This window comes from Notechis scutatus, chromosome 3 (genome assembly GCF_049901735.1).
Source record: "Notechis scutatus isolate UNSWTSFEM ecotype Mainland chromosome 3, rNotScu1.2, whole genome shotgun sequence".
Classification (NCBI taxonomy): domain Eukaryota; kingdom Metazoa; phylum Chordata; class Lepidosauria; order Squamata; family Elapidae; genus Notechis; species Notechis scutatus.
The window spans coordinates 64,281,848-64,308,294 of record NC_142011.1 but is presented as its reverse complement, the minus strand read 5'-3'; the positions used below and the strand labels follow the sequence as shown (position 1 = coordinate 64,308,294).

Here is a 26,447-nt window from a genome sequence, read left to right as displayed (position 1 = left end):
ACAGATTGCATTTTCAATGTAAATTTCAGTCCATTTCTCCATAGATTTTTCCACAGTTTAAGCATTATATTATAATCAAAGATGTTTTGAATCATACAATCTTTAACATATTCATTTTCCAAATCTCAATGACCATTTAAAAATTCTGAGCTATTTATCAATACTTTTCTGGTTCGTGTTTCTTTTGAGCTCAAAAGTTTGTATACCTGCTTCTCTCCATCTTTATTTATCTTTACAACAACTCTATGAGGGTTTGTTAGGTTGATATTACTGATTGATTCAGTTTATTCTGGTCAAGTGGAAATTAAAAGTTTATCTTTTCCCATGATTCAGCTTCATTTGAATTTTTTCTTCTTCTGTTCAATCATGTCCAATTCTCGGAGACACCTGGAAAGGTCCCTGTAGTTTTCTTGGCAAGGTTTTTCAGAAAGTTTTCCAATGCCTCCTTTGTAGGGCTGAGAGAAGATGTTTGGGCCAAGGCCACCCAGCTGGTTTTGTGCCTAAGATGGGCCTAGATCTCATAGTCTCCTGGTTTCTAGCCCAATGCCTTAACCATTGCACCAAACTTGCTCTCATTTGAATATATTAATTTTATTCTGGATCACTTAAATTACGGATATTTCATTTATTTTTAAAATGATTTTGATACTACCATTTTTGTCATGAAAGAATGAATTTCATGAAATTCTTGACAGGATATAGAATTGTATTAAACAACTCGTTAATAAGCTACTTTCTTTTTTCTTATTTGGAAGTTGGTCTTTCCCATTCCAGTGTGTTCCTGATGGATTGAATTACAACTGTCATCACCTTGGTCTCCTGCTGGTTATGGATGATGGGAGCTATAGTTCAAATGGTTTTGGAAATATCAGGAGAACAATATGTGTTCTGCTTGACCACAGCATACTCTTGAGGGAGCATCTGGGGAATTACTTTTTGAAACTCTTGAAAGGCTTCAGTTCTCTCAGAGAGAAAGAGAGAGAGAGAGAGAGAGAGAGACAGAGTCTTTTTCAGCAAAATTTCCAAGATTCTTTGGGTCACTGGTTTATAGTTTATTTGTTTGCTAAAGAAAGCTGTACATTGCCCAAGCCAAATAAGGCTGGCACCACAAATAGAAAACAGATTCCACTTGTTGCATTAGTCAGCTTTTCTTTGAAAATGTTCAATTATGAACAAATAACACAATGATATTCCCTAGTTTCCTGGCCTGTAGGTCTCTGAAAGGAAGGCTCTTACAGTAATTCTCTCCATAAAATGATAGCTGTTGCCCTGTTTTGTATTTCCAAAGCAGCCTGGATGACTTAGCTGATTCATAACTCTATTGTTGGCCTGTACTTTGTTTATTCTTTAAAAGGCAAAAGTCCCCAAGTTGATTCATTGTTGTGTCATGACATAGTGGTTAAACTCTATGGGACCTCCGGTTCAAATCCTCAAAAGGTGAGAAGATTGGTGAATGTGTATGAACTTAGTTAATCCATCTCAAGGTGGTGGTGTGAAAATAAATAGAGATGAGGGAGTGACATGTAGGCTAGCTTGACTGCTTGGAACACAGTTGTAAGTCCCCAAAAATGGAATAATAACACACATATAATATGGATAAATATCAAGAGAACTAATGGCTAATGGGGAATTCTTTGTTAGAGAGCTTCCAATTATATAGGAATATCAAAGAATGTAGACAAAATAAATGAAATAAAGTGCAATCTTTTTGTCCTTATGTAAAAATTAGTTGACTTTCAGTAGGTCAGCTGGCATACTGGTTTCAATTACTATATTAATATATGCTTTATTGCTTTTAGCTTTTGGACTCATGGGATCAGCTGGATTACTTCCTTGGTGTTGCTGGATCTATAGCATTATTTTTAAATTATTTTATTAAATTATATTAACAGCTACAGTGCTTTTGATTAGATAAGAAAAGTAAGATTAACTGCTAAATTCTATACATTGATTTTAGAAAAAAATCGTGAATCTTTTTTTCACTCACACGTTCTTTACAAATAGTGAGCTAAATTAATAATATACTTCCTTCCTGCCTGCCCTTCCTACTTAGAAAGAAGTACCACTATCACATAATTGCAATGAGAAGTTGCCTTGGTTGAGAAATAATTACTCTTGGCATGTTGAATTGTAGAACCAAAGGTGCAGGGTTAATTCATAAAAATAAAAAGATCTGTCCCAGGTCATGTAATAGATCTTCTGACAAGCAAAATCTGTGGGGAAGGCAGATTCACTTAACAGTTGGGTTACTAACTTAACAACTGCGGTGGTTCACTTAACAATTGCGCAAGAAATGTTGTAAAATGGGGCAAAAGTTACTTAACCAGTGTTTCACTTAACATCAAAAAAATTGGACTCAGTTGTGATCGTAAATCAAGGACTGCCTATAATACTTTTATTATACAATCAACACCATCAAACAATAATATTTGCTTATCCCAGGTCCTTGGGAATGACTTGATAATCAATAAATATGCCAAATCCAGTCTAGACATCTGGTTTACCATGTGATGAACCATAATAATAATATAAGCATATATATGTCCAACTCCCAGCAACAGTGTTGTGGAGTCACTGCAACAATGAGATGGACAGCATACACATTTAATAGGCAAACAAATTCTGGATGGAAATATGGCATTTTTGTACCATTTTGCATCACAACCAGATTGATTTATGTATTTATAGGAACAAATTTCTGATTGGCCTCTTGTATTCAGTTTCCAGGCCCAAGCAACATATCTGTTAGCTTCTCTGGCTTAACTTTGATAAAATAGTGTTAAAGCAGACATTTTTATTCTTCGGCTCCACATTTGTTTTTGTAGAAACCACAACAGCAGAATAAGCAAGATTTTTGTATACACGTAGCATTTCCCTGTACTTATATTTGTTTGTACGCATTTTGGAAGCTAAGGAGCCTTCCAAGTCATTTATTGACTCCTGGTACTGCATGGACAGGACCCTCCAGCTGTTTTGGCAAGGATTTTGTGAAGTGGCTTGACATTACCTCCTTATTTGGGCTTAGAGAGAGTGACCTGCCTAGGTCTCTGTGTGGTCTCTCAGTTTCTAGCCTAATGCTTTAACCATTGCACCAAACTGACCCACTCCTGTAGTGTCTAAAAATCATCATAAAGTCTCAATTTGGTGACATATAAAGTCTCAATATGGTGACATATACCTTGCAAGATAGAAAGGATTCTGAAGAATTCCTCTCCCCAACTTCATATTGTATCTTACAGGATCATATTTCATATCATCCTAAAGATTTATTGGCATAGAAGATTGGCTTTTTAAAGTGAGTACTATAGTGAGGGAAAAGTGATGGAAAGCCTCATTTTGGAAAAGAAAGATTGCTTGTGGTCCTCTTGGATTGGCTAATGTTACAGTGCTACAAATCAAACCTCAGACAATGTGAATTGACAATGGCATCATTTGATTACCTATAAAAACTTACAGCATGATGGATGGCAGTAGAAGAGCATGGGGGAAATACTGTGCTATACAGCTTGATACTTCAGTTTGTTAGTGGATGAGGTCAATTTGTGGTACAGATTTATGCAACCATTTCTGGCAACTGATTGGAAATTATGCTTTCAATTACAATAGAGCTGGAAGGGACTTTGGAGGTCTTCCAGTTCAACCCCTGCTCAAGCAGGAGACTCTATACCAGGGGTTGCCAACCTTTTGGACCTCAGGGACCACCAAATTCATAATTTTAAATCCCACAGACTACTAATATAAATTTTGACTGACGGTGACTTGCTGATGTTGGTGGGAAAGTCGGTCCCATATTCCATAGCTGCAGTAGTCACATCCTGGAGCAGCTGCTCCTCCACCTGGGTGCACCGGCCTGCCATGGACTGGAGGAGCTGCTCTGGGATGACCAAAGGGCCAGTCCTGTGACTACTGCAGCTCTGGAATATGGGACTGACTTTCTGTCAGTAAGCCACCCTGTGGCAAATTTCCCTCCCCTGCCGTCGGTCTTACCTTCCAGTTCCAGCTCAGGTGGCTCTACTCAAGATAAGGTTTGAGCTCGGCTGAAGGGTGGGGGCCATCGGGTGGGCAGGCCATGTGGCTGGCACAGCTTTGTGTTCCTGTGCAGCCTGGATTAATTGCTTTGGGGGAGTGCTTTGAGGGGGACATTTCTCTGAGGACTACCAAAATTTTCTCATGGACCACCAGTGGTCCCCGTCCCACTGGTTGGCGACCACTGCTCTGTACCATTTCAAACAAGCGACTGTCCAGTCTCTTCTTAAAAACATCCAGTGATGAAACACAACTTCTGATGGCAAGTTACGGGTTAATCACGGGCTAATTGCAAGTTACTGGTTAATCACGGGTTAATTGCAAGTTACGGGCTAATCACTGGTTAATTGTCCTCACTGTTAGGAATATTCTCCTTAATTCTGGGTTGCGTCTCTCCTTGATTAGTTTCCATCCATTATTTCTTGTTCTGCCTCTGGTGCTTTGTAAAATAAGCTGACACCCTCCTTTCTGTGGCAGTCTCTCAAATACTGAAATACTGCTATCATGTCCCCCCAGTCCTTCTTTTCTCCAGACTAGCCAAATTCAAATTCTGCAACCATTCTTCATATGTTTTAGACTCCAGGCCTTTAATCATCTTAGTTGTTCTTCTTTGCACTTTTTCCCAAAGTCTCAACATCTTTTTTGTAATGTAGTAACCAAAACTGGATGCAGAGTTCCAGGTATGGTCTTACTAAGGCTTTATAAAGCAGTACTAATATATCACATGATTTTGATTCCATTGCTCTGTTTATGCAACCAAGGATTGTATTAGCTTTTTTTTGGCTGCTGTCGCATACTCATATTTAACTGATTGTCCACAAAGACTCCAAGATCCCTTTCACAGTTACTGTTTTTGAGTCAGGTTTCACCTAATTTGTACTTGTACTTTGGTTTTTCATGCCTAAAACCTTACTTTTCTCCACATTAAATGTCATATTGTTGGATAAGGACAATTGTTCAAGTCTGTCAAGATTTTTTGGGATCCCGAGCTTGTCTTCTGGGGTGTTGGCTATTCCTACCAGCTTAGTGTCATTTGCAAATTTAGCTTGTGATCTACTTTCTTGAATGCCTTGCTGAAGTCTATGTCAACACCATCTCGTTGATCTACTAATTTAGTCACTTTATCAAAAAATGATATAAGATTGATTTGGCATCTATTTTTTTCACAAACCTGTGCTGGCTTTTAATTATAACTGTATTGGTTTCTAGATGTTTGCAGATAGGTTTTTTGATTATCTTTTCCAGTATCTTTCCAGGTATTGGTGTTAGGCTGATTGGTTTTCAGTTTCCTGGGTTTGTGTGTGTGTGTGTGTGTGTGTGCGTGCGTGTTTTTGAAGATGGGAACCACATCAGCTCTTTTCCAATCCTCAGGTAATTCCCCAGTGTTCCAGGATTTTTGAAAGATATGGTACAATGGTTCTGAGATAACATCTGCCAGCTCCTTTAGAACTCCGTCCAATTGATAATCTGTCCAATTGATTTATATTCATCAAGATAAGATAAAGTTAGTGGTGTCAAACTTGATTTCATTGAGGGCTGGTTGTGCTGTGGCTAGGGTGGGTCTGGCCATAGTGGGCGTGACATAGGACTTGTGTTGGGGGCATCTGTGGTGGCCAAGTGCTAAGGCAGGACTTCCCTGAGACCCACCCTCACTCTTCTAATCTTCCTTCCTTTTCTTCTTCCTTTCCTCTTCATTCTCCTTTCTTGCTCTCTTCCCATCTTTCCTTTTCTTTCTTCTTCTTCCTCTTTCTCCTTTCCTATCCCTTCTTGCATGCCCAAACATAAAAGGGAAAATATTTCTCCTCTTGTTTTGTTTTTAGTTTGTTTTTGATAGCCCTCTGCCAGCAAAAACTGAGCCTGGGGGGGGGGGGGGCTGCAATGGCCTCCTGCAGCCCTTTGCCACAAAGACGGAGTGTAGGGTGCATGCGCAGCCCCCCCGTGCCCCATTTTTGGTCGATATGACCTCCTGCAGCCTTCTGCCAGTAAAAAGGGAGCATGGGATGCGTACGTGACCCCCAACACACCCCGTTTTCAGCCGCGAGGGCCTCCTGCAACCCTTTGCAGTGGAAATGAAACGTGTGCGCTCCCCACGCCTCTGTTTTCACTGGGAGAGGCACTGCAGGCCGATCCTTTGCTGTTTCCTGGCCAGCTGAGTTTGACACTCCTGAGATAAGTGTTCTCTAACCATTTTCTTGCTTATTTTAATTTTTTATTTCTAGTCTGCCTTTTATAGTTAGGTTTTTGGTAGGTTGGGCTATAGTTTCTTTTTGCGTGAAGACTGATGCAAAGAATGAGTTAAGCAGTTCTGCTTTCTCCCTACTGTCCATTACTTCCTTGCCGTCTTCTCTCTTACAGTAAGTGCACTAATGTTTCCTTGACTTTTTTCATGCTTTAACAGTGGGAGTATTTTAAAAGCAAATGAAAAAACCAGCCCCATTAGCATCAGTATTGATGGTGAGAGTGGACAGGAGTATTGTATACTTTATAAAATCCCAAAGCATTTTGCGGCCATCAACTTAGTTTTTATTGATTTGATTTGGAAAAAAACCCTCTGGTTTCTTTTCTTTAATAAAACCAAATTCTTTTTATATTCTTTCACATAACCATCAAAGGTTATTATCAATTAACAAAGTGGGTCTTAAAAGTTTTTTCTTATAATCAGAAAGAATTTATTATGTACAAGTGTTTACTGTGGTCAGTTCATGTCCTTCATTTTAGGTAACCAAAATGGCGATGGATCCTGCATAAACTCTGAAAGAACTGGAAAAAGTGAAGCATAATGAGTCAGTATACAGTATATCTCTGAAGTCTAAAACTAGCATTCAGTGATATAATCTGTCTCGTTGCATCATATTTTCAAGATTTAAATATTTTCAGAAGAGAGAGAGAATTAAGAGGTTATGAGAAGAGATGAAGTAAAGAAACACTTATTTCAACCACAGCCTTCTCAACTCAACAGTGCCTGGACGGATGCTGTCACATTCTTTGCAACGATTCAGTGGTTAGAATGATCTTTGGTTCATAAGCTAAGAAAATTTTTGAAAGTGACATATTGAGAGGAAACTGAATCATTCCAGACTTACCACTTGTTTAATGCATTTTGTTTTTTGTTTTCCTGATTTTTCATCATTGTGATCCGGTAGTGAAATAATAGCAGATGTCTGGTGTATTCCCTGGGTAGTTATTTTTTCTGTAATTCTGTTGACCATGCAACTCAAAAGAAATGTTGTAGTTTATGTATTTTTCACCTTTTACTGTTCTATTGAGAAAAATAGTAGAGGTAAAGTTTGATGGATCAGAAAGTGGCAGAGAGAAAAGGGAATATTTTCTAGAGTTTTTAACAATCTACATATCCTGTTATTTTTCTAATCTGTTTGCAGGGAGTCTATAAATATATTAGCATTTTCTGTATATATATCTTAATATATTTTTTCATATATCAATGACAATCTTTTGATCAGATGAATATGTGACTTAGATATTGTTACGTGTTAATAGTAGGACTAAAGTCCTTGTAAAATATAGCTATGAAAATACTATAGTATGCTATGATATAACGTAGTAATTGAACAAATAGTTAAATGATATCTGAGTTGGGGAAGATGTTTGAAAGAAGCATTTGCCATATTATTGTGCTGGACATTGCAAATTTATTTTTAAAAAGTTCATTTAAAAAAACTTCCAAAGTAGCAAAATGTTGACTTTTTTTTTTTTACACAAAATGCAGTATAATAGCATGGATAGAATGTATATTCAATTTCTGGATGATTGGCAAGGTATCAGCAAGGATTTTGATTCACAAATGTTTAGCAAACAAATGAAATGATCGATACACCCCCATTCTAATTATTCTGCTAAAGCAAATTAGGGGTTGTGGTTACACAATCTTAACCAAACAACACCAATATTTGTATTATTTGTTACCAGATATACCAGGCAGGAAACACAACCAGATCAGCTTATTCTACTTTGTTGTAAGGTGAAATTAACAGAATCTTGCAAGTCTGAAAGTATAATTCTCCTTCCCCATCTCTTTTGTCCCAGGAAATTAGGGAGGGTCTCTTCTGAACCTCTTGCCCCACCCTTATCCAGCTGAGAACATATTGTCTCTTATCTAACTTTTTCTCTAGGCACTTTCTCTGGGCAAGTCTCCCAAGGTCATTCCCACATACTGTACATTGAAGCATATCCATCAGAGAAAGAAGTAAGAGTTGCAACCTAAACAGCCATCTTGTAAATGGAATTCGGAGGAGGAGGGTGGTGAAAGCATGTTAGAGAGAACTCTCCTTTGTACAGGCTGACAGTAAAGCTGACAGTATGGCACTTCTGAGTTTAGAATTATATTTGTCTCTTTTACAACTGATCTTCTAAAAAATTCTTCTAAAAAACCCCCAGTTAAAACTCTAATCATCAGGGATCCAATGATCAGCTGGTTCTCAACCCCTTGGAAAAAAATGATGAAAAAGATCAGGATGAGTGAAAAAAGAAGACAACTTGAGCAAACCTTGTCTTCTACCTCCACCACAAATTCATACTGTTTAGTTGCAAGAATATTTACTAAAATATTTTGAGCAGTAAAATCACACATCTCTTCTCATTATAACATCTAGTTTGTTATCTGTCTTTTTTTTTTAACAAAGATACTTATGGTTTATGATAACATGTTGATGGATGTAAAAGTTTGCTCTGTGAAATAGTCATTTTGTATATGATATGTGCAGAAATGTAAAAGCAGTGACTGGTGATTTTCGATTTATATTGAATCTTACACCTGATCTGACTCAGGTTTTAAATTTATAAGACATACATCAAGAAGAAATCTGAATGTAAGGTTCATAGCAATTTTATAATATTATGTCTGTTCCAGCAGTTTATTTCATTTGATTCTTTCCATATGAAAGGGGAAAATCATTGTGATGCTATAGCCGTTTCTTTCTTTAGAAGTTGAATAATTTTTACCATGGGTATAGATTCTTTCAAATTTACATACATAAATCAAACTTATTGCATGTTCTTCTGATTCGTAGTGTCCTTAATATTGTATGATTAAAGATATTGCAATTTACTAACAAAAGATGCATTTTGAAGAGTAAAGGTCAGAGCAATACTTGAAGATTTCCATTGCCTGAAATGCCAAAAGTAATTTTAATCAGGCAGTTTTTCTAGGCCATCATCAAAGTGCTTTTCTTTTCATGATTGAAAAAAGCTTTACTGCTGATGTTTATAATTATGGTGTACCACCATCAAAATCTTTGTTCATCAAACTTCATTACAGTGATTTATTTGACATGCTGTAAGTCTAGTAATGCATAACAGGAATGAAACTATAGATGTACCAGCAAATTCATTAAGATATTGTAAGCCTTAATGCCAATATGTAGACCAAAAAAAATAAATTATCTAGTTTTATCTATTAGCTTTATAGTTTCTTTGCTGTTGATCAATTCCATAAAAAACACATAGTCAACATTTCCAAACAAATGAGTAATTCTGTAACAGCTTTCTTATATTCAGCTGGATGGCTGAATATAATATAATGGAGAAATACTACATGCAAAGAAACAGTTTCTTTTCCTATGTGGTCGCAATGTAGTAAACATGATCATATGTGTTTCTAATTTATGGTGAAGAAACAGAAAATAAATCCTTGTCAATCTCAACACAAAACCTTCTGCAACTGATTTTTGCAATGTTTGTGTTCATTGAATTCAAAGTAGTTATTTGGACAATTAGTGGTTATATTTGTTTAAATCTTGAGAAGGCATTTCCACCTGTTCTTTTGTTTTGTTATTATTTATTAAGGTAACTTTTGTCTTATATCTATTGATTCTACTAGCTGAAATTGAATTTTTATAGCACTGATGTATTTGCACACAGTATATATTTTAGCGTGGTGACTTTGCTGTAACATTTCTTATATTGCAATGTGACTTATTCTGTTTTCATCTGGAAGATTCAGATAGATTAACACTACATTGTACTATGCATTGGTCAAATCACTGAAATATTACCTAAAGATTTGTGTGAGATTTGCCAATTCTCTAAATCAGTGTTTCCCAAACCTGTGAAATTACCCAGAATTAGGTAAAAGTGGTTTTTCTTTCGGTAACGTCAGTAAACATCAATAAAACCCATTATCCAATCACTACAGAGACATTTAAATGGGGAGTTTTTAATAAGTGGTAAAAAGGACTTTCTGCTACGCAATTTTGGATAATAAAGGAAAAACTTTGGGAAGTGCTACAGAGTTATCTTAACTTTTTAATGACAACATTGAGGTCAAATTCTTTTTGTGGATACTGGTAGAAAGCTCTCTGTCTTAGAAAGAAAAACATCTGGAGCTCTCAAATTGACCCCATTTCATTTGTTCCAAGGGACAGATGTGATGTTGAGTATTTGGAGAATTGCCTTTTTTTAAACCCTGTTTTCCATTTTGTTCAATTTATTTATTATTGTTTCCTTGGCAGTTGTGTGGCTTGCTTTTTGTGGTTTTGTCAGCTGCTATATAGATCTCTTCCCAGAACCAGCTATTGAATATATCTCCTGCAGTGGCATTAATTTTATATTAAAAATGTTTTGTGCCATATATTTAAATAATTAAGAAGTCAGTTTTTTTTTCCAAAATTCTTTTCTTTCATTTTAGAAAAAACTTATCTGTCCATACTACCACATAATATGGAAATTTCTGTCTTAGTCAACAGAACTGTAGATATTTTTGATTGATTTGTAATTAATTAGAATAAGAAATATTATACCAAAATTTAGTAGCCAGGTGAAAATCAATTTAGGTAAGTTCTTTTTCACCCAGAAGGACACTCTGATGTTAAATTCTGACTGCACAAATCTGCAAACTACCAATCATTATTTTATTCTATAATTTATTGTTGGATGATATTTTACCACTACTAGATCCAGTGCTTGATCTAATCTGGAAATTATCTTATCCAAAGATCTTTCTATTATAAAACAGCTCACAGCACAATGTTAAAGTGCTGAGATTTTGTAATAGAAACTCTGGCTAACAATGAGAACTATTGCAAAAACATTCAAAGAATGCCAGTCTCTTTTATGCATAATATATCATTTCCAAATTATATTGGAGCATTAGAAACCTTTATCTTCATCTGAGCTTCATTTGGATTTAATAAGAAAAACAAAATATTGAAGCCCATTCAGACACATAAATAGTTGGCAAGGAGGCAATTACAGGAAAAATGTATACTGTGAAGAAAAATTGGTTTTATTCATCATTGTTTCCTTTTCTAAGAGCTTTGTATTAACTTATTATATTTAGTATGGGAAAAAATGCGGTCCTCCAGTCCAAAAGGAATTTGTTCCCATTAAAGGTAACATTTAATGCACTCAAACCAAAGGTGTTAGAGTTATTTTGCAAGAAAGCATGTATAGTTTGGCTTAGAATTATTATCTGCATTAAGATTGCAGAAATGTAGAACCAAGAATTCTTGATTTTTAGTTCTTTCTTAAGATATGGATGTCCTTGGTATAGTCACACAATATTTCTACATCTGTGTACAAATTCAGAGTGCCCTGCATTGTGTTTTATTTTTTTAAAACAATGTAAGCCTGTTTTCCTTGATGATACTGGTGTTATCAAGAATTCCTGTGATACTCAGTTCTGTGGGCCAAGCAGTTTGTTTGTTTATTTATTTGTCAAACATGTACACGATAACAAGTATAGGTATGAACATAAACATGAACAAAGGAAGTAAATACAAATAAATACTTACGCACACTCTTTAAGGACCTCTTAAGAATGGGGTGAGGTCCATGGTAGACAATTTGAGGTTGAAGCTGCGAGGGGTTAAAGCTGTAACAACAGAGTCGGGTAGGGCATTCCAGGCATTGTCCACTCTGTTGCTGAAGTCGTATTTTCTGCAATCGAGTTTGGAGCGGTTTACCTTGAGTTTGTATCGGTTGTTTGCCCGTGTATTATTGTGATTGAAGCTGAATAAGTCTTTGGCGGGCAAGATGCTACAGCAGACAATTTTGTGAATGATGCCTAGATTGGACCGCAGGTGACGCAGTTCAAGATTGTCCAAGCCCAAAATTTCAATTAATTGCAGCTGTTGAATAGAAAATAATCAAGAGGTCCTTACCAAGCAGCAACTGAAGGAAAGAGAAGGGACCCGTTTCCCATTTGGCAGTATTTGATAGGACTGCTGTACTTCGTTTTTGCTGTAAAATGCTTCCTTTATTATCAGTTCAGTGCATAAACATATGGAACCATGTTTTCTCCAAAGCAGGTTTGTTCCTGCCTCACCTTTATTCCTTGTTATATTTACTGTATGGAATAACTTATTACCTCTGATTGAGTTCCTCTGAATATTGTATTTTCTCTACTTACTCCTCCTTTGGACTCTGCTGATTAAGTCTACATTAGGCGTCTCCAAACTTGGCAACTTTAAGACTTGTGGACTTCAATTCCCAGAATTCCCTAGTGAGCATGGCTGGCTGAGGAATTCTGGGAGTTGAAGTCAACAAGTCTTAACGTTGCCAAGTTTGGTAACCCTTGGTCTGACTCTATAACATTATAGTGTCTGGTGGTTTATTGACGTGGGGTGGGGTAATTATCCATTGAAATGTTTCTTAGCATGGAAGCAGCCAATAACAGGGAATAATGGAAAGTGGCCTCCACATAATTGCAATTCACTTCTATTCCTAATTCTAGAATCTAGGAGTTGAAAGGTATAATCAGAGGTCTGCTCTTCCTCCAAATATATGGCTAGAATATTGTTTCCAGTTGTTCAGCTGATGTTAATGAACCCCTTTCCTGCCAGTTATACATATTGTATAGTGAGAGAACAATTGGATGTCGTTTTCTTTAGAAAGAACATACAGTGTTCTTACCATTCTTTGGCAGTAATTTCAAAGTGAAACTGTTGTCGTCTTTTTTCTGCTCAGTGTCAGACTATGCTCAGAAAAGTATCACAAAAGAGAGGTTCTGCTTCATTACTTATTTTTCTTCTACATTGTAAAGCTATGACCTTGTCTATGCATCACAGATTCCTGTGTGTGTCAGGGCTTGGGGTGGTTTTCCAATATCTGTAGTGGCTGCGTCTATGTGACTTCTCTGCATGAGAAGTAATGTTCGTGTGATAGAAACATATATAAATATAAATATATAAATAAATAATTCTTAATTTAACAAACTAGTATCAGAAATCTCAAAGGTGCTTTTTCAAGAGGCAACTAGATCCATAGATATTTAGCTATGCACTTTGGGATGAACACCCTTCGAATGGTATGGGAGTATGAATGTAGTATCAGAATAATTTCAGATACATAAATTAGGGATAATTTGTTCTAAAAAATGGGATTTGGATCCAAGTTGTAATACTGGAATTTGGACCACATTAAATGTTTACCAATGATATTGGTAGCTGACTAAAGATAGTAAAGCAGGATAATAAACTGCTCTCTGATAGACATGCACACTCAATTTGGTGTTCATTGAATGCAATATTAGCCAAGTTATTCTGGCAGCCAAGGATAGAATTTTCTAGCCATACAAAAGTGCAATAAATTAAATAGTGTACAGCTAAATGATATACTCTTTCAGAAATCTGATGTTTAAGGAGGTTGTCTCACTTTGTTCAATAAAACCAACTCTGGATGACCAGATTATTCTCTATTGCTATACAGGGATATCCCATACAATTCCATCAATTGTTCCTTCTCTCTATACCCACAGTAGCAGCTTTTCTGGAGCACCCAAAGCTTGTGGAAATATTTATGGGACTTCAGATAGAAGGGGCTACATGTCCAGATGATCTCAGACAGCATGATTGGTGATGATGTGTACTGGCAGTTTAACAGGGGATCCATACGTTTGTCATCTTGGCATTAAAAAAAAGTGTGTGATCTTGGTTCTGTATGTTCAAGCTTAAAAGTTTGGAAGTGATAAAGGTTATTAATTTTTTAATTCTTTTATTTTAAGATTTATTGTTCACATTTCTAGATAGATGTGCCAATTTAAGTTGAGGAAATAGGTTCCTTTCTGGGGGGAAAGGAACTTATTTTTACTGCAATGGCTTTTTTGTTGACTAAGTGACATATTGTACAGCATGATATATGCAAAGCCTAGAGCTTTGAAAAATTAACAAACTAATAAAACAAAATGCTGGATTTTACAGACTGGTACTGAACAACTTATTTAATTTTCTTGTGAATCAGTGATTCTTAATTTAAAATCTTGAATAGCAGAAAATTAACACACACAAATAATTTTATTAAAGTTTTTAATAAACATAGTAAAAACTAATTTAAATTAAACTCAAAGAAGTTCAGATTGCAGAAAAAAGAAATAGAAAAAATAAGAATTGGTAAATAAAAAATATATACAAAGAAATGCTGTTCATAACAATAAGTATAAACAATTTTAGTAACATCATTTTCTCTCAAACTTTAATAACTTATCATCACCTCTTAAAATACAACAAATTATGCTGGATAGATTTCATTCCCAGATTCATAATATTGCCATTCAACGTATTCTTGATCTTACCACAATGCTGTCTCTTTTCCTTCAGAGATTCCTAGTTTACCATGAATCCTCACTGAAAGTCATTAATTAATTCACAGACACATGATTTCATTGACGATGAGACAAGATTAATTGAAGACATAGATCACCACATCGTAGAATGGTTGCATCTGTAAAAATGGTGTTTGATGTCCACATTGAAAATACTTTTTCATTATTTAATTTTCTCCCCTTCTTAACTCATTTAGTCCTTTTTATATCATAAACAAAAAACGGTGGTTACTCAAACAAATTTGTATTTATCATCGCTGTTATTTAAACTTAGCATTTTAATATAACACTGTTGCATTCTGTAAAAGAAATCTCTTATCCCATCTCACTAGTTTTTATTATCTTGAAAGGCTGTGTATGTATCCAGCTCTGTGGTGAACATAATTTATGACTTCACTCCAAAGTAGCTATTCACCTATCCTAACTAGCCAGGAATGCATTATCTGCATGGTTTATAAACAGTCTTTTTTAAGAAAGGAAAATTTTATTTTCTCTTAGACTAATAAACAGGTACTTGTCTGTTGTGGAAAGACAAACTGGAAATGTAAGAGCAAGACAAGTGCTGATTGCTCTGATGGATGATTTGATTTATTTCAAATCAGTCTCATGTAAAGCCTCATTCTGAAAGGATACTGTCACTTGTAGCTGCCAGTTAAAAAGTAGCTATCTTTAAACATGTTGTAGGTGCATTGTGTATGATGTCTCAAAATAGTAAGAATAAGCAAATGACTTAATTTGGCAGATGCCACAAAAGCCACAAAGTCTCTAGGGATGGTTAGGCAAATATTTCAAACCCATATTTGTTTGAAATGTGAGTCATTAGTTTTAAGTGACATTCATTACCACTATTTGTTCATTGTTCTTAATTGGGTAAATTCCTAAAATACAAACTCTGTTTGAATTGGTTGCCCTTTCCATCCAACCTTTGCAATTTCACTGTAAAGTTCCATTGTTGAATTTTATCTTGTACTTCGACTCATTTATTGGATTGATGTTTTTATTTTAATCTTGGCATAATTGAGGGTCTTAAACCCAGGGCATAATCCATTTGGTAATATTGTTAAAATCATGCTAATTTTCCTATTATATAATTAGGGAACTGGATAGCCTTTGAGAATAAGTAATTAGTGTTTCATTTAATACAGTAAGTAAATGTTGGTTTTTACAGTTACGAAAATGTTGGTTTTCAGCAAAACTGCAGTATGTGTTCACATGACTGTGGGGTGCTCCAAATGATTATAAATGCATGTAGTTGCTGACTGCCTGAAATGTAGTCATATAACCTCATGAATTTTGAATTTGGGTTGTAAGTACAGTATCCACCAGGGAGGTCCATCATAGTTTTGACCAGTTGGTCATAAATTGAGGACTACCTGGAAACACCACCATTAGCCATTTTAATCTGAAGACAGACTCAAGAATAGAAAGAACTCTTTCTACAAATAAGAAAACAGAAGTTTGTATTGAAACAGGAAGGGAATGAAATACAAAGTAATGGCTTCACTTCAGAAAGTGTAATAATTATAAGTGGAAGAATACCAGCCAGAGTGCAAAGTAGATGACAGTAATCTGCACTGCAATATTGAGAACATATTTTAGGAACCTGAAAGTCCCCTGAATTTATCCTGTTGTGAGTGTGATTGGATTTATTTATTCACACTCACATTTTTTTGCATGAGATATTATTAGTACCTTTACTTTAAATGAGAAAGCTGGCTAGTTGTAACTATTTATTCAATAACTTCCTTGTATTCTTAGTTGCCAGTAGTGCCAACAGTGTTTCACTTTCTGGAATTAAAATTACGTGATGAAGCAAATGGTTACAATCATTCTGCAGTAGTCTTGCTCATAGGAATGGGTGATATCAATAAACCAAGTGTATTTGGTTCAAAGCTGATTAGACTTAATCAAGAATTTGACATAACCTCCCTAGGAAACTATAGTAAATTAGCAGTGATAAAGTCAGATTTCAAAATCAAGAGTGGGACTGAGAATGCTAAATTTCAGTAATCTACCATTACTGTGTGGAATACCTTAACATTCACAAGAAGGAAAACTATTTATATGAAGTACCTTTATACATCTAAGACATATATATTGGAAATATGAACACCAAGGGGGAACTTTATCATTCTTGGTGGACATATAGAACAGCTAAAAGTTTGGATTCAATTATGTGTATTAATTTATAAGATCTTAAAGATTAATATACAGTTGACACCAGAGATATTCCTTATGGAGCTGCTAAGCAAACAGCTTAGCTGTCCCAAAAACTCATGGAAAAAAACTTCATGGAACTTCATTTCTGTATATGACAACAGCAGTAAAACTTTTAGATGCACAACAATGAAAAGATTTGACACTACTCACAATGGATGACAATATTGACAACTTTGATTAAAAAAAGGCATTGATAATTTTAAGGCTCATTGGAAACCCCCTTTGGACTTTTTTCATGAAAACAGAAAAAAAGAAATTATAAGTGACAAATGGTAGACAACAGAAAAATGAAACTTATGGTGATGTCTGCTGTAAAAGAAAATCATAAGTCATTTCCTTGTATTTCTTTTTCTTTCTGCACTATGGCTTTTACTTTTTTATTCTTTGCTTCTTTCTTTTTTTATATTAATTATTAGTTTGTGTTAGTTTTTATTTCTTTATTTGAAAATCTAATAGTTATTTAAGCAAAAAAGGAAAATTACTCATTATTCCAATAGAATATAATTAGTATAGAATATACAAAAATAAATTCTATATAAATTGATAAGTCAAAAGAACAATTTGATTTTGCTAATGTCTAAAAACTAACAATGTAAAATTGGGATTTTCTTCAAATAGAATCAAATATTGGAATATAATTCTTTTCTGTATGTTATTGTGCTACTCCAAGCCTATAATAAATATTGATTTATCTGTTAGTACACTTTATAGTTTAAAAGCTGTTCTCTTGAAATCTTTAAAATAAGAAACTTAATTCCAAAGCTGTACAATTCCCCATGTCATTTGCAGCTGTGATTAAAAGACTTATTATCATTAACCTGTAAACAAATAAAATTCTTGTTTAAATCATAACATATTTTAATCTGACTTTTTAAATTAGTTTTCTTCTAATTAATATTGGTATAAATTAAATATATTGAAATCCTTTTTAAAAATAGTTTGCCATTTTAGTCAGAATTTTTTTTCATTATTAGAGCTTCCATATTGTGAAGTCATTTTTAGTAAACTAATACATAGGTGAGATGACAGTATTTTATTTTTATTATTTTATTATTTTACTTCTGGTCTATTTATATTCCTTTCATTTTTCTTTTTATTATTGTAAGCTGCCTAGAGTAATCCCACAGTGATATTGTGAGGAAGTAAATTTAACAAATAAATATTAGATTCTAATAAAGAGACTCAAATATTAAGACAAGGGTAATTGTCAGATTCTAAAATCATCATCCTTGGGTCCTGTGTAAAATATTCTGAGCAGCAAGTGAAATTCTAAAATACTTCTCTGAGATTTGTAGAACAGAATAGAGCTGGAAGGCACCTTGGAGGTCTTCTAGTCCAGCCCCCTGCTCTGGCAGGACACCCTATAGTACTTCAACTTTTGATTTGATATTTCAGTCCTCTTTTCTTCTAAGCAAGAACCACAGAGATGGTGAAAATGCTGTCACTTTCTGAGGTTGGTTTGTTGGGCCCAAAGGACAGGGGATTTTAGGCATTGGGAATTTCTTTCAATCTTTATTCTTGCTACTTTAGAGAAAGGATCAAGATTTTCTATTTCAGCAGACCCTTTTGCGTTAATTGATACTTGATTTGGATTGTTTTCATAAGATGTTTATGCTTTTAATTTTTACTGTTAGTTGTCTGAGTAAAAGACAGTTCAAATTAAAACAGAAAACATTGGTGCATAGTAGTGTGCTCATTCCTTTTGAAAAGAATCCTGTTAAGGCTGTAATGGTATCTGGAAAAAGCAATAATCATCATTCAGAGTAGATAAATCTTTTAAAACGGAATCACAATTAATGTGAAATGTTTTATTTTGTCTCCTGATTTCATTAAACCAGTTGTCAAAAGCAGATGGAATACGGTGGAGGGGAACCATGAGAGATACTTCAACTCTCTCAGTAAAGAGTTCATACTTATTTTTTTCTTTCACTTCTTCTTTTAACAGTGAATGGTGGCTACAGCCATTGTAATTTGATGTCTGACAATAACGTGGTGGACATGGAGATGGCAAATAGTTTGGGGCCTTTATGTAGGCAGAACCTGCTTTCCCACTCAGGAAACTCATTTGCCCGAGAACACCTGTTGCCGTGTGAAAGACTCCTCCAAGTTAGTCAGCTGAACATGTCTTGCCCAGATACCAGGTATTGTTTTCAGTTTTGTTTATCTTACATGTACAACTATTTTTGAAGTTGTGACAGTTCCCCACTGAATATGGTTCCACATTTGCATATCGTGCCTTCACCAGCCTTTCAATTTGTTATAGTTACACCTTATACCTCAAATGCACTTTGTTGTTGCAGTATAGTTCAACAGAAGAACATGGATGATTTAGCTACAATCCAAAATGAAAGTAATCCTTTAACTGGTAATTGGCACCTGCAACTCTGTTGTTGAACAATATGATTGTAAAACACAGTGTCATGTGACTGTGCCAACCTGATGGAAGTTGTGGCAGTGTACTTATGTTTGTTATGTGAATTTCATGCAGTTCCTATGGACACATGAGCACCATTTGCAATTTCTTGCTAACTTCTCCATTGACATTGTCAGAAGTCAGCAGTGAAGGTTGCAAATGATGGCTAAAGCTGCAATTGTCATAATTATGAGACAATTTGCCGAGCATCCAAATTGTGATCATATGACAGATGGGACACGTTGACCACAACTATGAAGACCTGTCATAAGTCACCCTTGTTCAGCACCCTTGTAACTTTGACAGTCACTGAATGAGTACTTATTCAAGAATGACTACCTGCACTTTAAAGAGAACAGATTCAGTTCTTTTCCAAATAAAATTTTTTGATGGAACATCCCTTATCATGCCACCCATAATTCAAAATTCCTGATTAAAGTAGTAACCCATGTCCTAGGACAATCATCTCTATTATCATAGAATTATAGGGCTGGAAGGGACCTTAGATATTTTCTAGTCCAAACTTCTGTCCTTGAAAAAAACAAATCATATTTTGTTTTGGCTTACTGTGTTTTGTGAAGGCAGCCATTTTGACAAATTCCATAAACAAATTGTGGCACATTGCCATTTCTTTTGATTTTTGTAAACTAATTTAGGTCTTTAATTCTGGAAAACAGTTCTGCAGTGTTTTAGCAATGGCCCTTCCTATATTTGAATAATGCCATGGTATTTCAAGTTAATTAATTTCCTTCGTTGCTATAATATCTGGCGTGGTTTCCTAAAGCTAAATTAATATTGGCTAATCACTTGCTAAGATAGTAACTTAGTTAATGTAGAGATAAAACATCCCTTTCTTTTAACTTGCCTCTTTATGTAATATAATATATGTTGGGGTCTCTTGAGATTTATGAGGGAGCTAGAATATCTTTCATATTTTTCTCCAGAGTTAAGTACGGCTTATACAGTGCATGATTTCTATGTATTCAAATTGGTCTCTAACTTTTCCCATAAGATGTGGTGGATAAGGAGAAAGACCTTATGTTTGTAATCTGGGTTAAAATAAATCATCTACTTAAATTTAAAGTGGATCAGAAACTTAGTTTCAAGTACCAGAAAGTAGATCTTTCCATGCTACACCATGAAAGGAAACAGGGTAAAGCAGTATCTATGTCATGTAAGACGATATAAAAGTACTATAGTCTTGTTAATAGGATATTAGTGCTTTTAAAACAAGGAATAAAAGCTATCAAACAGTTTAATTTCTATAAATGGCTTCCAAATGTAGCAGGATAAAAATTATCCTTTCTTAGCAGTTAATGGCAATTGTATTTTTGGAGATCAGGATGGGGCTTTAGACATTAGGAAGGGCTGTTTGAGTAAGAGTATATCTTTATCATTACTTAGCGGAATAGCTGCACTTCAAATTACTGTACATTACAATCCTACTTCTATTTAGAGATTCCCAATTGTTTTGCCTATTACTTGATTCTGAACACAAAGCCGCATTTGTGGAGTGGGTGGGTCAAAATCTGCAAGATGGTCACACGCATTTACAAAAGGAGCAAAATTTTCTCAATTTCAATCGCTTTTGAATGACAAAATTTGGCAAGTAATTCTACTATAGGTTTATTTTTCCAAATTATAAATTGTTGCAAAGCATTTCAAAATGTAGGAAACAGTTTTAAAATTATAAACTCCTTCATATATATTTTCAAATTATTATTTTAATGTTTTTTGTATTACTGTTCTATATTTTTTTTTTAATTTTATTGATTCATTTTATTGATAAAAAAGAAATATAAACTTCTACATTTTTGTGATTATTGACTGATTTGGTCATTTTAATCTGATAATATCAGTGGCAGATTTATTTTCAGATCAATTTTATTTAAGAAATTGAAACATTTCTTTTAAAACTAGTGTTGTAAAATAATGTTTTTATCCAGTTTTCAGTCAAGTTGCTTCCTTAGTAGATAGGGAATTTCTACTGAAGAAGGAATTTGCTACAAATAAAAAATATATTTCCAGTATTTATCATGTTTGAGGAAATACACTTGTAAATATCATGTAAAATTTGGCCTTCATATTCTGTAGCTCAGGGCCTCCAACTCTAATTTGGAGGATTCCCTCAGCTATCTAGACCAGTTTTTGTGCCCATGCTGAAGACTATGAGGAGAAAAGGCCTCCTCTCTGTCCGCTGACAGATACCCTTCCTTTATTGGGAGTAACTAATTGGATAAACACCAAGCCTTTTCTTTTTTACCAAACCTTGAAATATTTTGCTTCTTTGAAAATTTGAACAGTGGTGGACAAAATAACCTTCAAAACTTCAGCTTTTATCTGGAATACTATCTAATGCCAGTTTTTATAGTCCCAGCGTGAGACAGCAAGAATTTTAATTCTGTCATGAAGCTTTTCTGTTTTTAATTTCATTATATATGTTAACGCCATCTTGATCTTGTTAGGAATCCACATGGTTACTACTAACAAGCTGGTTTTATTCTGTCATTGACGACAATTATGATGCAAAGGTAATTGGGGTTGGAGCAAACAAAAGGAGGAAGAGAAGACCCAGCTTAGATCTTTTCAGGAGCTTTTTGAAAAATCCATAATGAGGAAATGACAGATGTCTGTATTCAGGAGATCATAGTATTCCCTTATGAAATATGAACTCCTTACAACTCTGTTTCAGAGAAGATTCCCAGAACAACACAGGATTATATGCCACAGAACATGAAAGAGATGCTATTGAGATATAAAGCAGCAGGTGACTGAAATAATTCCTTTTACTCCTGAAACCTGCCCTAGGTTCTGTAGTTTTGCCATTTTCTCAGTAACTGAATAGTGAATATATATCAGTTTGTTGATCTTGTCATTAGTTTTCCTGTTTCTGGCATCACAGGCACTATGGTGACCCAGTGATCAGCGTTCCCCTTCTTTCCCCATTGTGTTTCAAGCATTTCCCTCAGAACTATTGTCTTCCTCCTTCTCCTACTCTTGAGAGCCATTTCTGCTTGCTTATAACTGCAAATCATTGTTTTTCCCCCCAATTCATTTTCTTTGTGGGGGGAGAGAGAGAGAAATAAATGTGAATGTATTAACTACAGTAGAATCCTGCTAGGAAGATTTCTAAAATATACAGACTTTATAAAATACCCAGAGAAGACAAATCAGGTGGTGGTTCTGGAGAAATTGAATGATTAATTTTCTTTACAGGTCAGATGTTCATTGTTATTCAGTTCCTTACATTATTATTATATAAAGAAGCCTTTATATGATAGCCTTCAGTGAAGTTATAAAAGCATTGGTTTAAACTCCTCTTTGTTCTTTGCTAAGATCTGTCAAATATTTTTGACTGCTTTAAAGGCAAAACTAACCATCCAACACTTAAGGAACATGTTTCCCATCAAAATCTTTCACTCCTTGTTCTTTTTACCTGACATCTGATCTATCAACCATCACTAACACATTTTCTATGATGCTTCAGCAGTTGAAGTGGTTATGCCTTGTCTTTCATAGCACAAATGAACTGTACACTTGTAATAGCTTCCTTCCTTATTACCGTATTCAAACCCTCCAAAGTAAGTGACTGTTTGATAAGAAAGCCCAAGTTATTATGGTAGGTTTCTTAAGGGATGTCCCCATTGCAAGCTGAAAGAGACTGCAAATTAATTGGGTTTCTTGTTGTTGTTGGACATGAAGTTGTGTCTAACCCATTGCAACCCCATGGACAATGTTCCTCCAGGCCTTCCTGTCCTCTACTATCCCCTGGAATCCATTTAAGTTCACACCGACTGCTTCAGTGACTCCATCCAGCCTCATACTCTGTCGTCCCCTTCTTCTTTTGCCCTCAATCATTCCTGGCATTGGTTTCTTCTCCAGTGAGTCCTTCCTTCTCATTAGATGGCCAAAGTATTTAAGTTTCACCTTCAGGATCTGGCCTTCTAAAGAGCAGTCAGGGTTGATCTCCTCTAGGACTGACCAGTTTGATCGCCTTGCAGTCCAAGGGATTTGCAGGAGTCTTATCCAGCACCATAGTTCAAAGACCTCAATTCTTTGGCGCTCAGCCTTCCTTATGGTCCAACTTTCACAAACATACATTGGAACTAGGAAAACCATAGCCTTAACTATAGGCACTTTTGTTGGCAGGGTGATGTCTCTGCTTTTTAGTATGCTGTCTAGATTTGCCATAGCTTTCCTCCCCAGGAGCAAGCATCTTTTAATTTCTTGGCTGTAATCCCCATCTGTGGTGATCTTGGAGCCCAGGAAAATAAAATCTGTCACTACCTCCATTTCTTCTCCATCTGTTTGCCAGCAATTGAGAGGGCTGGATGCCATGATCTTAGTTTTCTTAATGTTGAATTTTAATTGGGCTTCTAGTCAATATAAATTTGTTATTAGAGATCGTAGCTATATTAATAGAGGGGCATATCACTGATTCTTCAAATTTAATTCAGACTACAGGTAGTCCTTGATTTACTACCACGATTTAGCCCTAAATTTATGTTGCTAAGTTAAACATTTGTTAAGTGAGTTTTGCCCCATATTGCAACTTTTGCCATAGTTGTTAAGTGAATCATTGCAGTTGTTAAGTTAATAACATGGTGTATAAGTGAATCTGGATTCCCTATTGAGTTTGCTTGTCAGAAGGTCGTAAAAGGTGATCACAAGACCCTGCGGGACATTGCAAGTGTCATAAACATGAACCAGTTGCCAAACGTCTGAATTTTGATCATCTGACCAAGGGGATGCTGCAACAGTGTGAAGAACAGTCATGTCACTTTTTTCAGTGCTGTTACAACTTTGAATGACCACTAAATGAACTGTTGTAACTTGAGGATTATCTGTATAATGTTCTTATGAATTCACATTGTGACTAGTTGACAAACCAGACTTCAAAAAGTGAAATTCAAGAAGTAATTGATGGCTGAATGTGACTTGTGATCTATGCTTGTAATTGATAGCCTCAGCCTAATTTCATCACTTGTGTTTAGTTTTAGAAAGCTTCTGGAAGGAGACATGACTGCACCTGGCGTTCTAGATAATGCTGGTAATATGGTTGTGGCTTGGCAAAACATCTAATACCACTGTCTAGTATTGAAACAACTGCTTTTTTTCTAATAAGAATCCAAGGAACACATATCTTTGTGTTTAATATTAGATTGATATAATTTGTTCTGTTTAGGCTTTCCCTTGATGATTGATTAATCAAAATCTTAAGTGTATAAAAATACTCTAGATTATCTCCTAGCAGCAATATATTACTAGGATTATATAATATCAACACCAGCAGTGCTTTTCATTAACATTGTAAGCACAATTTTAGTGCTGGATTCTTTAGGGACCAACTTGTGCACTATCTCCCTACAACTCACAGTAAATAGAGAATTCTCCCCATTACAAGGGATAAGACAAATGTATCCATCCTCTTTACGTTGTACTTGTTGCTTCCATTTGGGTACAATCATTTCATCTGTCATTTTGTCCCATTATTTCTGTCAGCCTGCCTGACACTTCCTACCCTATGAAATCCAACACTGCATGTGTGTTGGAAAATATTCTTACATGCTAAGATGAAATCAAATATGCAACAAATTTAAGTCAATCGAAGATAAATGTAAATGCACTTCAATTGTGTAAAATACCTTTAAACTTGATCTAATGGTAGGTGATCCAGGACTTGAAATTTGTTTTTGCCAAATGGCAAGTAAATGGCAAACTTTAGACCAGCATGGTGCTTTGGATTCAAAGGCCAAAATAGACCTCAGAGGGCAGCTGCATGACCCTGGAAAAAATGTAGCTGTTTTAAGGAGCTGCAGACTGATGGCTCTGGGACACTCCAAAGTATTTTCAAATGTCTTGCCTTCTAGTCTTAGGCACTGCATAGCTGTAGTAAATTTCTCTAGAATAGACAAAGGAGAGGAAGATGTTGACATTTTCTGTCATTTTCCACATTGCCTTAAGTTAAACACAACCCTTAAGCTATTTCTTTAGTCTATTTCCTAGGATTTGAAATCTGGATTTATCTGTTCTATCAATTAACATTTCTTCATAGGACATCTTTCTTGATGTGAAGCATGAACCTGTTTCCCTGCAGTTTTGACTTATTAGTTCTGAACTTGAATCTCTGGGCAATAAAGAGAAAGTCTACTTCCTCTTCTGTGTGACAGATCTTAAGATCTTTGAAGGCCACTATCATATCTTTCTTCTATCTTCTGTAGGCTAAAGATATCCAGATTCATCATAGGACTAGATTTCCAGGTAGTTGACTATTTGGATTTGTTCCAGTTTGCCTCTTGTTTTTCAGTTGTGGATACCCAGAACTGGATATGGCTTTCCAGGTGGGACTCTGATAGGGCAGAATAAAATCACAATGACATCTCATAAACTGGACGATGTGCTTCTGCAGTAGCATTTGCTTTTTTAGCAGCTGCATCATACTGCTGGTTCATATTTGTGGTTGAAACTTGTGGTTGAAAAGGACACCCACATGTAATATTTCTATGCCGGGGTCTATGATGATTCTGTACATATGCCTTTCATTTTTGTTACCCAGATGTAATGTTGCACAACTCAATGTTACTACAATTTTTTTTCAAAGTCACCATGCTTTTTATACTGTGATGTGGTCGCAAATCCCATGCCCCAAGCAGCTGAAACCATTAATCTGTAAGAATGGAGGATTCATCTTCTTCCTACTGGTGGAACCATGTCCTTTTGCAGAGGCTACCTCACAGTGGTAAATTAACAACTTTAGCCAGTTGCCTGTCAGTAAAAATTTAGGACTGTCTGATGTGTTTTCATCTAAGACTTTTACTTATTTGAGCAGTGTCTAGGACCAGAATGAGTAGATTTGTGAGTGAGTCTACCCTGTTTTGGCCTGTAGCATGAGCACAAATTATATATTTGTTCTTCCTGAAGATATTATAAGGCAGTGTTCAGAAGGGAGGAAATGTAAGTGAAGGAATATTTATCTTTTTAAAGAAGCTGCTTCAGATACCCAAACTACTGCCTCCTTACCTTGGAATAAATGTCATTGAACTCATATCTGAAGAATTATTATGAAACTAGTGGCTTATCCTAATATTCCCCTGAAAAAAAGTACTTTTATTGATGCTTTTTTATTGGCTGGAAAAAAAAGAGGTTGGAAGGACCTCTTGCTGTGTTACTTATTATGGCTATGTAAATCCCTTGAAAGAGGTGTTTCAGAACATTTTTAAAATTTAATTATTA

General features: G+C 35.3%; 1 protein-coding gene across 4 annotated transcripts in view; it reads left to right on the top strand.

The window, feature by feature from the left end:
- The window catches only part of GLIS1 (GLIS family zinc finger 1), a 219,282-nt gene that overhangs the window by 58,500 nt on the left and 134,335 nt on the right, over positions 1-26,447 (top strand). For all 4 annotated transcript variants that reach the window (XM_087960295.1, XM_087960293.1, XM_087960294.1 and 1 more), the window contains exon 3: positions 18,747-18,942. In XM_087960295.1, the coding sequence (XP_087816421.1) occupies positions 18,747-18,942 (196 nt within the window). The remainder of the gene's footprint in view (positions 1-18,746; positions 18,943-26,447) is intronic.